General features: G+C 31.6%; 3 protein-coding genes across 3 annotated transcripts in view; 2 read left to right on the top strand and 1 right to left on the bottom strand.

Annotated features, from left to right (window-relative positions):
* Window positions 1–89: 89 nt before the first annotated feature.
* On the bottom strand, window positions 90–1,935 carry LOC108757042 (beta-1,3-galactosyltransferase brn). Its single transcript, XM_018501313.1, has 2 exons — window positions 1,782–1,935; window positions 90–1,618 (listed from the first exon to the last, which is right to left on the bottom strand). Exon 2 carries the CDS (start codon window positions 1,554–1,556, stop codon window positions 174–176), a length of 1,383 nt encoding a protein of 460 aa, XP_018356815.1. The 5' UTR covers window positions 1,557–1,618; window positions 1,782–1,935; the 3' UTR covers window positions 90–173.
* A 3,263-nt stretch (window positions 1,936–5,198) lies between these two features.
* Window positions 5,199–8,466, top strand: LOC108757043 (probable G-protein coupled receptor B0563.6). The gene is made up of 6 exons (XM_018501314.1): window positions 5,199–5,439; window positions 5,680–5,939; window positions 6,333–6,559; window positions 7,257–7,561; window positions 7,646–7,880; window positions 8,233–8,466. The coding sequence occupies exons 1-6, from the start codon at window positions 5,417–5,419 to the stop codon at window positions 8,440–8,442; spliced, it is 1,260 nt and encodes a 419-aa protein (XP_018356816.1). The 5' UTR covers window positions 5,199–5,416; the 3' UTR covers window positions 8,443–8,466.
* Window positions 8,467–9,512: 1,046 nt separating this feature from the next.
* The window catches only part of LOC108756956 (trafficking protein particle complex subunit 11), a 6,023-nt gene continuing 548 nt past the window's right edge, over window positions 9,513–14,987 (top strand). The window contains exons 1-20 of the mRNA XM_018501161.1: window positions 9,513–9,610; window positions 9,756–9,957; window positions 10,084–10,253; window positions 10,341–10,529; window positions 10,603–10,776; window positions 10,858–11,025; window positions 11,098–11,302; window positions 11,397–11,570; window positions 11,656–11,734; window positions 11,834–11,888; window positions 12,045–12,252; window positions 12,382–12,587; window positions 12,679–12,984; window positions 13,076–13,281; window positions 13,381–13,517; window positions 13,600–13,812; window positions 14,142–14,305; window positions 14,364–14,586; window positions 14,649–14,757; window positions 14,840–14,916. Coding sequence (XP_018356663.1) covers window positions 9,766–9,957; window positions 10,084–10,253; window positions 10,341–10,529; window positions 10,603–10,776; window positions 10,858–11,025; window positions 11,098–11,302; window positions 11,397–11,570; window positions 11,656–11,734; window positions 11,834–11,888; window positions 12,045–12,252; window positions 12,382–12,587; window positions 12,679–12,984; window positions 13,076–13,281; window positions 13,381–13,517; window positions 13,600–13,812; window positions 14,142–14,305; window positions 14,364–14,586; window positions 14,649–14,757; window positions 14,840–14,916 — 3,255 coding nt within the window. The 5' untranslated portion in view covers window positions 9,513–9,610; window positions 9,756–9,765. The remainder of the gene's footprint in view (window positions 9,611–9,755; window positions 9,958–10,083; window positions 10,254–10,340; window positions 10,530–10,602; window positions 10,777–10,857; window positions 11,026–11,097; window positions 11,303–11,396; window positions 11,571–11,655; window positions 11,735–11,833; window positions 11,889–12,044; window positions 12,253–12,381; window positions 12,588–12,678; window positions 12,985–13,075; window positions 13,282–13,380; window positions 13,518–13,599; window positions 13,813–14,141; window positions 14,306–14,363; window positions 14,587–14,648; window positions 14,758–14,839; window positions 14,917–14,987) is intronic.

Genomic DNA, 14,987 nt, shown 5'->3' on the forward strand with positions numbered 1-14,987 from the left:
TATATATATATATATATATATATATAGATACTTGATACATACCAATTATAATGATATTTTCATCAATATATGCTATCATGATACTTCTCCATTCTTAAATGGAAATCATCTTAATCATCTAAAATTGTGTAATAGTACATATTGCGAAATATCTTTGCATCATTTATATAAATTTAAGCGTTTCCAAGAGCTTTCTGTTCGTTCCATATTTGTAAGAGTTCGTTTGGATCTTCATATCCATGAGACGTTATAACATATGTATAACTGTGTTTTGTATAAGCTTTCTTATAAAAGTGGAACTCTTCGCAATGAAACGGTACTATATCAGCTTTTTTAGCTACTAAACCTAGAAAGATATCATCGAATCTGAAGTGCTTGGTGTAGAAACTGGTGTAGTACAAATCCAATAGAGCTTCTTTAGACAAAATGTATGCCCCAGCTGTAACATATGGTGGCCATAAATGATATGGATATTCTTTTAACGTGACATACCACTTAGAAAATTTATGCCGATGTGGCGCAGATCGCATAAATACGAATCCTGCAAACAGTCTAATATCATCTGGCAGCTCAAAATCGAAAAGCTGTCGTTTTATTCTATTTGACGTAGATTTGTTAAAAAGTCTAAACAAGTGTTTATTTTCTATTTTTCTATTATTGACCTTGAGTTCTTGTTTCTCGTGCATATTTTTCCAACTATTGTTATTTGTAGATTCATGAATAGTTGAATCTTCCGTAAAAGATGTTTTAATTTTTAAGTCATATATTGCACTTTTATTATTAAAATTGATGTCATTATAATCCATTAAATCCGATTGTTTGATTTCTCTTTTGTGTGCACTGTACACTTTTCTGGATTCCATTAAGTAAAATGGATAATTAGCTGGATTTCTAATAAATGTCGCTACATTTTTTACAGATACATACATATCATCATCGACGAACACGTAAAACTTCGAATTGGGACAATACTTTACTAACCATTTGAAACTCATCATCGTTTTTATAGTATTATTATAATACGAATCTATAAAATCTGCCTGCACGATATCTTTGTAAATCCCTGCCTCTAGCTTTAGTTTGGCCTCAACTTCTTGGTCATCCGGATGCGTACCCACCATAAAAATAGTTCTCGTTGGCACATCAAAGAATCTCTTTTCAATTCCCCACGAATTTCGTATAGCAGTTCTTCTATCAAAATTTTCTATAGCCGATTTTACTATATATACAAGACGAAGCGTATCGTCTGCATTTTCCTTACACTTTTGTGGCTGTTTTAAGATAAAAGCGTATCTATATTCGTTTATAGGTTCGACTTGAGGTTTTTCATTACGTCGCAAAGCATTCACAAATTCATGTACGTTGCCTTCGTATGGATATACAAAGTTTTCATCGTACGTGACCTCAAATATATGCACAAATGCTCCAAAAAATTCTAGTAGTGCTATCATACCAAAGCCACAGAGCACATATCCCAATTTGACTCTTGATATAGCACGGCGACCTCTTTGAAAATAAAGATGGAATAAGTAATATTCCAGCAAGTAACAGCACATTTTGTCAGCCAAATTTCTGCTTAATAATCCGTACAAATTTTCTCTTCCTCAAGGTCTCAGCCCTACAATAGAAATTTCCATGTTTAATCGGTTATTTTCTATTTTACGCACGTTATCACACAAGTTTTTTTCAATTATCAAGATTAATAATGTCTTTGATTAGCCCAATCATTTAATTAATGACGGAAACCTGTGCGTACAGTTCAAATTAAAGTAACAACTTACGAATTGTCGACAATCATTTCTCATTCAGATAATACAGGTGAATGTAGATATCATATGTAAAGTGTTTTATTTTCAAAATATATATGCGTGAGAAGACACAGCTTTATCTTTATTTTTTTTCTTGAACGCCATCTAACTGATTTCTTTCAGGAAATATTACGAGTGCATCCAGAAACGGAGTGACTTGTGGTGCCTCTACAGGGGATTTGCTCCAACTAAAAGTCCGATCACGTGCACTGTGCAGTGGACATGACAAAAGTCAATAACTGCAACTTGAAAAGGTTTTGTCTGTCATAGCTTAAGCTAATTTTATATTTTCTCTTACAATTAGAGAGAAAAACACTCTTAGATATTTTACAATGATATTTTGATATTTTTTCAAATTATATTTAAAATATAACATTTAAAACATATTTTATTAAAAAAATATAATTAAAATAAATATATTTAATGTACAATTTGAGAGCATAGAGGAAGGAAAAAATTACGTTTAATTTATATTAACGTTCAATTATTTTGTATCAATTTACAATATAGCGACATTTTGCACATTTATGTGCTTATTTATTGTATTGTAACAGATTTATTTTAATCGGTATAATTTGTCAAATTTGACCAGTAATTTTTTTGACGCCTTAAAGTAGTGGGAAGATTGATCCTATCGTGTTTATTGTCCATACGCTTATTCATCCGCCGAGCTTGTGAATAAATTCAGTGATTCGGAAGGATGCACAATTTGCGTTTTATTTTGGGTTGATTTGGTCACTGATTGGCAACTCTATGTTGGAATACAACTTGCAAAAAAATTGAGTTGATAATCATTGTATTAGCAATCTTTATATAACATTCTAATAATGTTAATTTATATTTTCATTCACCAACACACATCACACACTTTGATTGTTTCAAATCTTTATGCGCAACATATATTCAATCTATTTTGAGATTAATATATAATATGATATCAGAAATATGAGAAATATAATGTTTAATATATACATATACAGGAGAATTGAATTGCGAATTTGATATCAAGTAGGTACGTATAACATGTGAATTATTATCGTTAATTTATTATATGGGCTGATGTTCATACATTTAAAAATTTTTTAAGACTTTGCAACCTGGCTAAAAAGATCCTCAAAGGGCTTTCAAAAGATACTAGCATCTACGTCGTTAAATTCATTCTTTCATATTTCCTTAGACTGATGTTAATTGTAGATATAAAGGATCCCTTTTTTATTTTATAGAAGCGTTAGAAATCGTTTGACGCGAATCGTCTGGGATTTTTGAATTTTTCCGTTGCATTCTTTTTTTCCTCTCTTTTGGTTGCAGATCGATCGTTCTATAACAATAACAGTGTCTTCTTCTCGTATCGTCTTCATAAGCTACTTTGTTTCTCGGCATTTCTATATCCATAACATTATTTAGCGCTCGAGAAGGGTCGTCTTTTTCCGTCGGAATAATTCTTCTTCGCGCCAAAATTGGCGGAAAGAAGATTCATCCTCCGCTTTCATTTTCCATATCGTGAATAAATTGTGAATCCGTTTTGTTTCCGTGGGAAAACACAGCAATTAACTCCTTATCGCTCCTTGTCTTGGACCCGCTCGCCGGTGGGTCTTTATTGAACGACCGAGCGGAAACGCGATCGGGTGAGAGAAATGTCTCTGACAATGTTTTCCGCTCGAAAGATTAGCCACCAACGTCGCGTCGTGGGGACCATCCTCCTTCGGCGTTGGCCGACATCATCGATCGTGTCTCGCTATGGATAGGCGTCCACTCGCTCGACGCCTTTCGACTCCGATCCCGATAATTTGACACCACGATTATTAATCTCTATCGAGATTCCACGTTCATTGTTCCTCGTCTCGCTGCTCGTCGTTAACGTCAATCGTCGCTTTCGTTAGAGCTTCCGGCTGACTCTTTCTGCACAGTTCAACGAGGACTTTTCGGAAAACTTGTTTACCGAATATCAGTTCTGTTGTTTTTAAAATTCATAACTTTTTCAATTAATCGTAAAATTCAACGGAGAACATCCTTTTTATTTTTTATATCTCCCTTTTTGGAACGTATCGAAAGTGCTGGTAGGGAATCTGTTACAGACAATATACGTCGTATTTTTTTCGTGGAAATAAACAAATTTATTATTATCTGTAACTCTTGCATTGTAAATCGATGCGACGGCAATCTGGCTGCATCTGATTATTTCTCGCAGTTGTATCGCTTCGTAATCACTTATACGGTTCTTTTTAGGACAACCGAATTCTTTAAATTCGTCGCATTTTTTTAACACGACTTCTGGAAGTACAAAATTCATACGAAATGGCAAAATTCACAAGAATTTGTCCATCACGGATAATGAATTCCGTTTGTTTAATCGAACGATTCATTAATTTTATCTCTTAATATTTTATCTGACATACGTCGAAATTATTCATTGATATATTCGACGAAATACAGCATCTTCTGGATCTACCCAAAGATTCGTAAGATGATGAAAATGTAAGAAGATTTTAGAGTCCATAATATAAATTTAATTTATAAACATTTTCGAATTAACTTTATTGACAGATTGAACAATAAAATTTCGACGCGTTTTCTCCAGTCATTATGAATGCAGGGAAAATGATAATTTATAAATTAAAAAAGACAACTATTATTTTTGGTACTACGCATATTATAGGTACGTAATTGTTTAGAAGAACAAATAATCATCAGATAAGATTACGGAATATTCGAAGATGCTCCATTTGTATCTAAAATATGAAAACTGTGTTCCAAATGAAAATGGATCTCTTAAATGGAATGGATTAATTTGAAAAAAAAATTATGTTTATACTTTCTCTGTTTCCACCTAAATGTTAATAATCTATAAATATAATAATTTATAAATTTTAATATTGAGTCACATACACACACAAAAGTTTTTCCTTTTGGAAAACAGAACAAGTTGGAAAACTTGATATTTCCTTTTTTCCTTTATTCATATAATTATGAATCATTTGAACATGAATATATTCAATCATATCGTTATCAATTGCGATAATCAGGATATACCGAACTTATAATATTCTTCAATGAAGAAAGAAGCAATAATGAAATAATCGAAAGATGGCAATCTTTTTAATAAAGAAAGAGTTGGTTGCGCATTTTATAAAAATACGATAAATTTGATTTACTGCATTTTAATCTTACTTTATTGCATAATCCGTATTATCTCCACGGTGAAGTATTTGACCGTAAACAACAATTAATAATAGACCCTGTTGTTTGTTCAAGCAGTTTGACCTTAATAAAGGGTTTAAGTCTATCATCTATTACGTGTTTAAATAAACCCCCATACACCTTGACGTTATCTTCTCGAGGCTTGCGCAGTATATTTTTCTGAAGCAAGACCCATAAGGTGGATATGTCACAGGTAAACCTGTTAGAGTCTATCATGTCTTTATTGAAAGTAGATTTACAACTGGCTAGAGGGAGAAGGAGAGAAACAGACGGCGACGTGCGTGAGCAAAATACAAAGCGTCAAACAGTAAAAAGTTTCTAGATCACTTAATCGACAGTACTTACAAGTTCTTTAACGGCAATCTTAATTTGTCTAATTTTTATGTAATTAATAATCAACGGAACGTACAATGCTGACAGGAGTGATCGACGGGTTTGTATATATCGCAGTTTCATAGTCAATCCTTCATTAGCAACACAACCGTCATTTTGTTCTTTATTGTTAATAAAGTATTATAGTTCAATTAAGTGAAGACCATCATTCATTGCGAAATAAGTCGATCTTAACGATCTATATTTATTTTCATCGGCAATAAAATTGCTGCTCGCGCACTTCTTTTCTACGACTCTTACACATACGATCAGATCCTATGAATGAATGTGCTTTTTGCAGTACTCAGTTGTGTTGCGAGGATGACAACTTTACTATCGAACGTACGCCTATCGAGGACGGCATTGCTCGAAGCCAAGTGATGTCTTTGATGTGGACATCTTACGGTATCATAGTCCCGATCATATTAACCATCGGCATTTTCGGCAATGCGGCGATCTTTGTTGTGCTATCTGGCCCAGTGTTTCGCGGTATCGCATACCTGTACCTCAGTGGACTTGCGCTGGCGCATATCGGTGTTATCCTGTCTTGGATAACAATCAGTTTGTACAATTCAATTCCGGCAGTGTGCACTGTAGAAAAAAAAAAAAATAACGCTTGGCTGAACACAGGACAGGATGCTGCATCCACATCCAAACAAATAAACCGAATTAATTTAACGACGATACTTAACTCATTTAATTTAGATCGCGATTTAACTCGTATTTATCGATTAATACTATCGTTTACGCGATAGTAGTACTCAATTATAATTAATTAATTGTATCGATAGCTCATTGTTGTACCAGCGTATGTACTTTTTCTTCGATTAGCTTATATGTATATACGATTGCGCAATTAGTCTTTTTTTCTCAGTGCACAACAGTGGTCATATATATAACAAAGTATTACAACATATGTATAATTATATCTGACAATCAATGTATATGTTTCAGCGCTAAGATTGGGTTATGGCATGAGCAATAATTACCCATCAGCTTTCTACCATGCTCATCTTGAACTTGTTATTCTAAACGCCTTTTCGGCCGCGAGTGTTTTCATCATGGTCTGCTTAATTGTAGATCGGTACATTTTTGTATTCTTTCCGGCACGTATTCGCACCGGAAACACGCGCAAGAACGTCAACTCCTTCATACTCTCTTCTTTCATTGCTGGCTTCATGGTAAACTGTTTTACGTAAAATAGCGTTCGTATTTCTTTTCTTTCGAAAGATGCATTTAATTTTTTTCAAATAAAATATCGAGTAATCTTTTACATTCTGATTCCACTATAATCTTTGCTATTATAAATATTTTTATGTTTCACTTTCTCGAGGCTATTTATAATAAATAATCTATAGTTCTTACTTATAGTTCATTATTATGAAAAGATCTATTATGTAAAGATCACTTTTATTGGCACATTTAAAACATTGACTGCCATTTATAGCCGATGTTCGTGATCCGAGTTTATGTTTAAGATCATAATACGATCTTGAGACAAACTGTACAGTTATTTTATTGATTGAATAGAATTAACTACTATCTATGATCACACTTAACTTAAGACAATCTTGAATATAAGATCGGACTATAACAATTACTGATAATGATTATATTGTTACATCCTTACGAAGATTCACTTAGTTAGTATATCACCCGATTATATTAGAATAATTGGTTAAGAAAAAAAAAATCAATATATATAGGAAAAATCAATTCAATCGATTAATTCCGTTAATCATTCGTGTTTAACGATAAGGAGAGAATCTTTTATTGCAAACGTGCGTAATAATAGATGCAATAATTTTATGTATAAAATATATACATATATAATATATTGTACGTATTTTATATAGGTACATTTTATTTCGTTTACAGGTTAGTAGTCCATTATCGGTAATGAGAACTATCGTTTATGCGGAACAAGATGAATCCGGCACTTCTTTTACATTACGTGAAAATGTATTCGTTACGCAAACTGCGATATGGAGAACATATATTTGGATAATGGAGATCGTAGTACGAATTTGCCCGTCGATCGTATTCATTGTACTGAATAGTCTAGTCATTAAGAGGTTTCTGCAGTTGAATGTGCAAAACCGACAATTCCACGCTGTTTCGAATAAATTTCGGACCAACAAGACGCCTGACACGTCATTGTTATCTCGCAATCGAGGATACAAGTTAAAACAAAAGATTAGATATATTGTATATTTCTCTGGTTCCACTAGAATATATAAAAATGATCGAAAAATTATTCTTTCCAGAGAGGAGCAACACTTGGCGATATTGACGACAACAATGATTCTATGCTTTTTTTTAACGGAAGTTCCGCCAAGTCTTACCCCTATACTGTATACCGATCGTTATCCGTTGGACCTTCATTACCAAACATTCCGTGTGTATTCGACGATTGTCGAACTCAGCAATTATGCCATTTACATTCTCATATATCTCGCCTGCAGTACAGAATTTCGAAGAGAATTGCTGAGATTTCTACAAGTGAGTTTCTAACGCACTTATTATAACAATTTTCATTTGAAAATCTGTTATAGAAATTTCTCGTCTTTCAATCCTTCAACATATTTATTTGTGCAATAAAATTATTATAATGTTAATACATTATACAGAATATTTGAGTAATAAGATTTTATAGAATTTATTTGTGCATAAAGGATTTTTTAAAGCATTATAAATGAATGAATTATACGTTTTAAATAAGCTGTAGCTAAAAAGTAATATAAAGCTCCAATTGAGCTTAAGTTAAACTTTTAAATATAAGATTATAATTGCAGGAAAATATTCGCAACTAATGAGAGTACTTACAATTTGATTAATTAATTTTGGCGAACAGGGAAAATGTAACGAAAACATAGGGCAAGACATTGATCAGCCGGTAGGCGAGATCGAGGATTACAGTCGGCATGGCACTACTATTCGATTGACACCGGAGCGTACGAAATTGAATTCCCCCGAGTCGCCGACCAAAGAAATTAAAATGGAGGAAGACGCGCATCCGTCGGAGGCTACAACTTTTATGTTAGAACACCGTGTTGTCACATAATTATACGTTGCGCGCTAAGATCAAAGGCAATCGATCATTTGTATTTGTTACATGTATATTTGTATTTATATTAATTATATTGTATATTTCCGATGTGCGTCTGTAATGGAACTCGTCTGTATGTGTATATTAATTAATTATACCTAATACCTGGATATAAATTTCATGTATATTATAATTCTGTATTATACTAATTATAATACGTAATATATATATATATATATATATATATATATATATATATAAATTTCTGTATTGTAATATATAAATGTATAATTTCAATTATAATTGATGTAAATTTAAAAATCAATATTGATGCTTTTTCTCAATCCTGCATGGCAATTGATAAATTTTTATATAAAGATAATTTATTTTAATTTTAATAGGCAACTATAAAACTTACTATACTATAAAACTGTATATACTTTTATTTAGAATATATTTTTTTGTAAAATTGCATATTTTCGAAATATTTGCCTGTTAAGATTAAAATAAATCACCATGTTATATTTTTCACGTTTCTTTTTTCTCTCTATTATGCATTTAATTTCTAATACATTTTTTTATGATCTGTGCAATCTAAAAGACCACAAAAATATTTATAAAATATTTAAAATAAATCTTATAAATTTTTATAAATATTTTGTAAATATTTTATAAATATTGTGTACTATCTGGGTATATCAATTTCCGTATATAGTTAATAATATATATTTACATACATCAATTTAATTGGATTTTAAATTTAAAAACCGATATCGAGAGAGAGAGAGAGAGAGAGAGAGAGAGAGAGACTCGATCTTACCTTCCTCTGTATCCCGTTATTCGATAAATTTCTTTTTTTTGTAACTGAACTTTTTCGATTTTCATTTATTATTTTTTTCTTATATCTGTCTTATTTTAAGTGTGGACAGTACATATACATACAACGTATATAAGTGCAGAAGAAACATGTTTCACCGTGAGTACTGAGACTACGCGTAGTGGTAGTACGTGTTTTCACAACGAATTCTAACCTAACATGTAAATCTACTGATGATAATTTATAACCTACATCTGAACTGTCAAAGTGCAAAATGATCATATATACAAGGATATATATACATTACAGTGTCTAATCGCAAAACAATTCGCATCCTAATAACGTGTTATTCCATATAATTTGTTCGTAAGTAGATTCAGATATTACACTTGGATAAGAAATATTATTAAAAGTTCTATAAATAATATTCAAGGATTTTTTGAAAGAGGAAATTTCTAAATAATAACGTACTTGAAAGTTATTGCATATTGATTGTTACTTATTTTTCTAGTAAAAGTTTTATGATGTTCGAGTTGCCAGCAGAATTGGTAGCTAAGCCTTTAGCTTTGATAGGTTTGACTGGATTAGATATTGCAAATCCAGTACATCGTTCTATCTGGGATGCATTCAGCAATAATCGTAGACCAGATTGTGCAGCCGTTCAATTTAAGCTCCTTAGTTTGACACATGAATTTCCTACTGTCAAACCAAAGGTATAACGTTTGATGATATGTAATCACTGATTAAAGATGTAATATTGCTGGAACACACTTGTAAAGAAAGTATCCAATTGTTGCTATTTATCTGCTATTGCTATGTATTATCTTTATACATTTTAGCGTAGCTCGTATGAATGGTACATACCTAAAGGAATTTTAAAACGAAACTGGATGAATAAATATCTTAATGAAATTCCTTCGGTAGTTGTTGCATTCTACGACTTAGACTGGAATGATTCTTTATGGAATGAGAAAAAGATGGAATGTGCTTCTAGGGTACAATCTTTAAGGTAATATTTTATAATCTGTTTAGAATATTTAATATTATTTTTTTTATTATTGATGCATTAAACTAATTGATACAATATCTTTCTTAGAGCTGCCCTCGATGGAAGAAGTACAAAAATAGCTGTAGTATTGATACAACATGCTGTTCAACCGCTTCCTGGTGCTGAAGATGTAATTGCAACTGAGCGTGCAACAGCGTTGTGTGGAGCTTGTGATTTAACAGCAAAGCTTTTATATGTTTTGCCACATGCCGATCACTTATTAGGATATATATCTAGGTTTTTAATTGTGTAATTTTTCATTTCTTCATTTTTCTATTTTTGAAAGAAATAATAGTTTTGTTTACTGTAGGCTAGAGACGGCATTCTATGATTTGGCACAAAATCTTTATCATCACGAATATCGAAATGTTAAAAGTCATCGCGATCAACTCACTAAGAATGTTCATCAATATTTATTTGTTCGACATCAATTTAAAATGGCATTCTTGAATGAACTCAAGCAGGAGCTGCATCTTGCTCAAAAGTAAGATTAAAAATATGAACATAGCAGTATTAGAATATATAAATATGTATGTATATGTGTGTGTACATATGAATGTTGCAGGCATTATATGCAAGCTTATCACAATCTCCTAGAAACAAGAATGACAGATGCAAACGCAGTAGAGATAAAAACTGTTGCTGGTTTTATAAATTATAAGTTGTGCAGAATAATGTTTAGTTTAAATCTTCCTAAAGATGCCATTTCTCAATTTAGACTTCACACAGAAAGGTATAAACATTTAATGCAATGATTTATACAAATTTTAAACATCAGTAATGATCGATTAATTTTTATTATTAGATTTAAACTAAAAACTGGTCCAAAGGAACTTATGTTTGAACACCATGCTTGGATGAGTAGCCAGTTTTCTACATTTGCAGAATTATTTGATGAGGCTATTCGTCAAGGATTACCTGCTGTTCAAACGCAACATCCAGGGTATTATTTCCAATTAGCTGCTAATCACGCAAGCTTACGACAATCTGCGTGTAAAGAACTCTGCCAGGTATGTACGAAAAACTTAGTTTTCTAACAAATACATTACGTTTTATGATTATATTATAACTGATTATATTACTTGAGTTTCAATATTTTGTTAGCATATAAGCAGTTATCCAGATCCAGATCCATTATTGGGTGAAGAGAAACTCGAATTTTATGGTCAACGGCCATGGAGACCTGGGAAATTGAGCGCAGAACCAGCAGACACAGCTCGAGAAGCTATTGGCATACAAGCTTTACAATATAGGGAAAAGACTACTGTTAATCATTCTGTAGGATACTTACGTATATATCTGTGTACTTTCAAATCAATATATGATAAATAAATTATTGTAAAATATTTGCATTCCTTTTCAGATGATAATTATTGGTTTACTAGGAAACGCGATATCACAATTCAAGATATACCGGTGTCCAAGAATGCGGCGATTATTAGGTAGATAATTTGCCTTTGGAAATGTAGAGATAAAAATTACTTGTAACGTATATTCATAATATACTATATTTATAAAATAAAATTTTCTTTTTTTTACAGTTGTACAAATGGCAGAAGAATACTTTAATGCTCGAGATTATGGAAAAGTTCTTACGTAAGTTAATTAATTAATCAGAAAGAAACTGCTTATGATAAAAATCTTCAGTAAAAAAATCTTTGTCCTCCAACGGCAAAATCATTGATTCTTTCCTTATTTCCTTTAAACTAACTTTATGTGTTAATAGAAATTGTAAAATTTAATTGTGATTAGATTATTAATGCACATGTTGTGGGAATATCATGGAGAACGATGGCCAGTTTTACTCACTGATATCTTGAAGAATGCGCTGCGAGCTGCATATTTATCGACCAGTATTCAAGATTATCTCACTTTGGCTCTCGAAGCTTTAGGGCCTTCGACTACATTCTCAGAGGAACGGCAAGCTGTTATTTATAACAATATTATAAATATATTACAGGTTAGTTCGATAAGGCGTTTATTTGTTTCGCTATACTATATAATGATTATTGTATAAGTAAATGAAAGTTTATTTATTTATTTGATACAAAAATTAACAAAAAAAAAACGGCTTGACATTTGGTACTAGAAAAAACCACCTAATCCAGAACCAGATTTGCCAGACGATATTAAGCATCTTGCCATGGAGAAGTGGATGTTGGAACTAAATCGTTCGGAGCCAAGTATTTTTGCAATTGATGATAATAATATGACATCATTTATTGATCTTAAAGCACGATTTTTGCAGCAAACATATGCAGTAAATACAATGATAACAGTGGAAGTTATTGTAAGGTATTTAAATTTATCTTTTTTATCATATATTTATCTATATTATATATACATTAAAAAATTACTAAATATAATTTTATTTTTAACTCTACAGGAATTCTTACTTTAATATCATTGAGTTTTCTAATGCATCGATAACAGTCAGTGGGCCAGGTTACAATGCTGAGATACCAATTGATGAAATTCAACAATCGGATCTTATTTTTCAAGCAAAGGAAACAAAAAAACTTTACTTCAACTTTAAAGCTCCTCGTCAAAATAATGGTGTAGAAATTCGTATTAGCACAGTTTCTTTACAAATGGGTGATAGCGAACATTGTTGTATTATGTTGAGATTCTCAGCTATGGGTAGGGAAACGAATTTGTTGGATCGTTTGTATCCTGAAATACAACAACTTCGGTATATTTATAGAGTTTTTAAGTTCCGTTTTTAATATTTATTAGTCATTTGACAAAAAAAGTAATAAAAATATAATTTTTATTTGTAACAGTGGAGGAGAGTTTGAAGCAATAAGACCGTTAATTCATGCAGAGATTAAACAGGAAGAATCAAGTTTAAGTCTAGATGCAAAATCCAACAATCCTGCGCTTTTAGGCGAGTGGCTACCCATCACGATATCCTTATCAACTAATGAGAATGTTAATGCAGTCAGTTTATATATAATACTTTTATCAGATGGTAGCAATGAGCAATCAAGTATGTTTTCACGTTTTCAGTATTTTATTTTCTTTTATTTTCTCTTAAATGATCTTTTTTTTTTGATCAACTAAGCTGTTCTTATACAATGTATTTCAGCTGAATTAAGTATCAATATGCTTAGTAAAGAGTCAAAAGTATCTATTGTTGTTGGTGATATGGTAAAAGGCACTTCAGCTAAACATATTGTGCATATTAGAGCACATAAAGTAGGCGATAGAAATATCGTAATAAAGGTATTTATGCATAATTATCTCAATAAATTAATATATCAAATAATTGTATAATATTGTCATTTATTATTATTATATGTAACAGGCAGACTATACTAGACCCGAACAAATTAGGGGAAATAAAGAATTAACATATTCGTTGGCGGTTAAGAAACCATTTGAAGTTGCAACACAATTTTATACTACACTGTTCGAACCACTAACAAAAGGTTTTGTTAACGAACCCTTTATCATTATGCCTCACATTACCTGTGTTTCTCCGTGGCCTATAAACATTCTAAGTACATCTATAGATTTGGTAAGCCTCCACAGAGTATCTATATTGGATTGTCTGGAAAATCTATACGGCAATTTTTAAGCAAAACTAAAATTTAAATTAAAATTATTTAAATTAAAACTTTTTTAAAAATAATTTGTAATATATCATTTTATTTCACAATATTTTTCCATTTTCCGGGTAATTTCATAACTTCTTTCTTGTAAAAGTCTTAAATTTTAAACATTACCTGAGAAATTTGCATGGATTTTTCAAACAATTCAAAATATAATTTAATTATCTGTATAAGTTTATATTAGGGAAATTAGAATTTTGTGATAAACTTAAGATTGTGATTAACTCGAAATTAGGCAGATTCCATTCAAAAAGAGAGCAATCTTGACAATCAGGAGTCCATTTTAGCGGGTGTTAAACTCTGTGATGGTGAGACAGGGACTGATGCTTATTGCTTGATTCCAAAGATAGGTGGCGAGTTGCCAATTAGTATTGGAGTATTCACTATCAAGTGGAAAAGGTAAAGATTGGTAGAGATTATGGCATAATGCGGTCTGTAATCTTCGTTATTTTCACAGAGCAAATGACGAAACCGCGTTGGAAACTAGTAGTAGCGTAACTTTAGCTCCTTTATGGGTCGAAGATACGGTAATCGGATTGGAAGCCAAAATGCCAGCCCACGGATGGGTTCGCACGCCGTTTTGTATATCATATTTCATAAAAAATCATTCTGATTATCTTGTCACTTTGCGCTTAGCTATGGAAGGCAGTGATGCATTTATGTTTGCTGGTCAAAAACAAGTACGTTTTATGCTTACATTCCACACGATGTATACAATGATCTTATTAATATCTCTTTTCAGGTTGATATTTATATACTGCCTAAAAATATTCGAAGAGTTGATTGGGTTTTAAGACCGCTAGTTGCTGGTTTCGTGGCTCTTCCAACATTATCGCTAACTGTACCTGCAGGTAATTATATCTACTATATAGAGCAATTTAAAGATTTTATAATATTTATATTTAGTTGACACATCAAAATTGTAATATACAGATGAGGAACACAAGTTGGGTAAAGGACGATTATCAGAGATGATTGAACGTTCTTTGCCGAGTCATATATATATACTGGTAAGAAAAAAATTATATATCAATAAAATTCTTTAATAATGTTATTTTGTAATATATATATATATATATAT

This window comes from Trachymyrmex septentrionalis, unplaced genomic scaffold (genome assembly GCF_001594115.1).
Source record: "Trachymyrmex septentrionalis isolate Tsep2-gDNA-1 unplaced genomic scaffold, Tsep1.0 scaffold131, whole genome shotgun sequence".
In the NCBI taxonomy this organism is placed as follows: domain Eukaryota; kingdom Metazoa; phylum Arthropoda; class Insecta; order Hymenoptera; family Formicidae; genus Trachymyrmex; species Trachymyrmex septentrionalis.

What these genes read in the sequence shown, in the direction of transcription:
- LOC108757042 (XM_018501313.1), bottom strand. Translation starts at nt 1,556, where the DNA reads ATGTGCTGTTACTTGCTGGAATATTACTTATTCCATCTTTATTTTCAA.
- LOC108757043 (XM_018501314.1), top strand. Translation starts at nt 5,417, where the DNA reads ATGCTGACAGGAGTGATCGACGG. An exon ending in CTGACAGGAGTGATCGACGG is followed by an intron (nt 5,440 to 5,679) that starts GTTTGTATATAT and finishes TGCTTTTTGCAG; the next exon opens with TACTCAGTTGTGTTGCGAGG. An exon ending in CCTGTCTTGGATAACAATCA is followed by an intron (nt 5,940 to 6,332) that starts GTTTGTACAATT and finishes TATATGTTTCAG; the next exon opens with CGCTAAGATTGGGTTATGGC.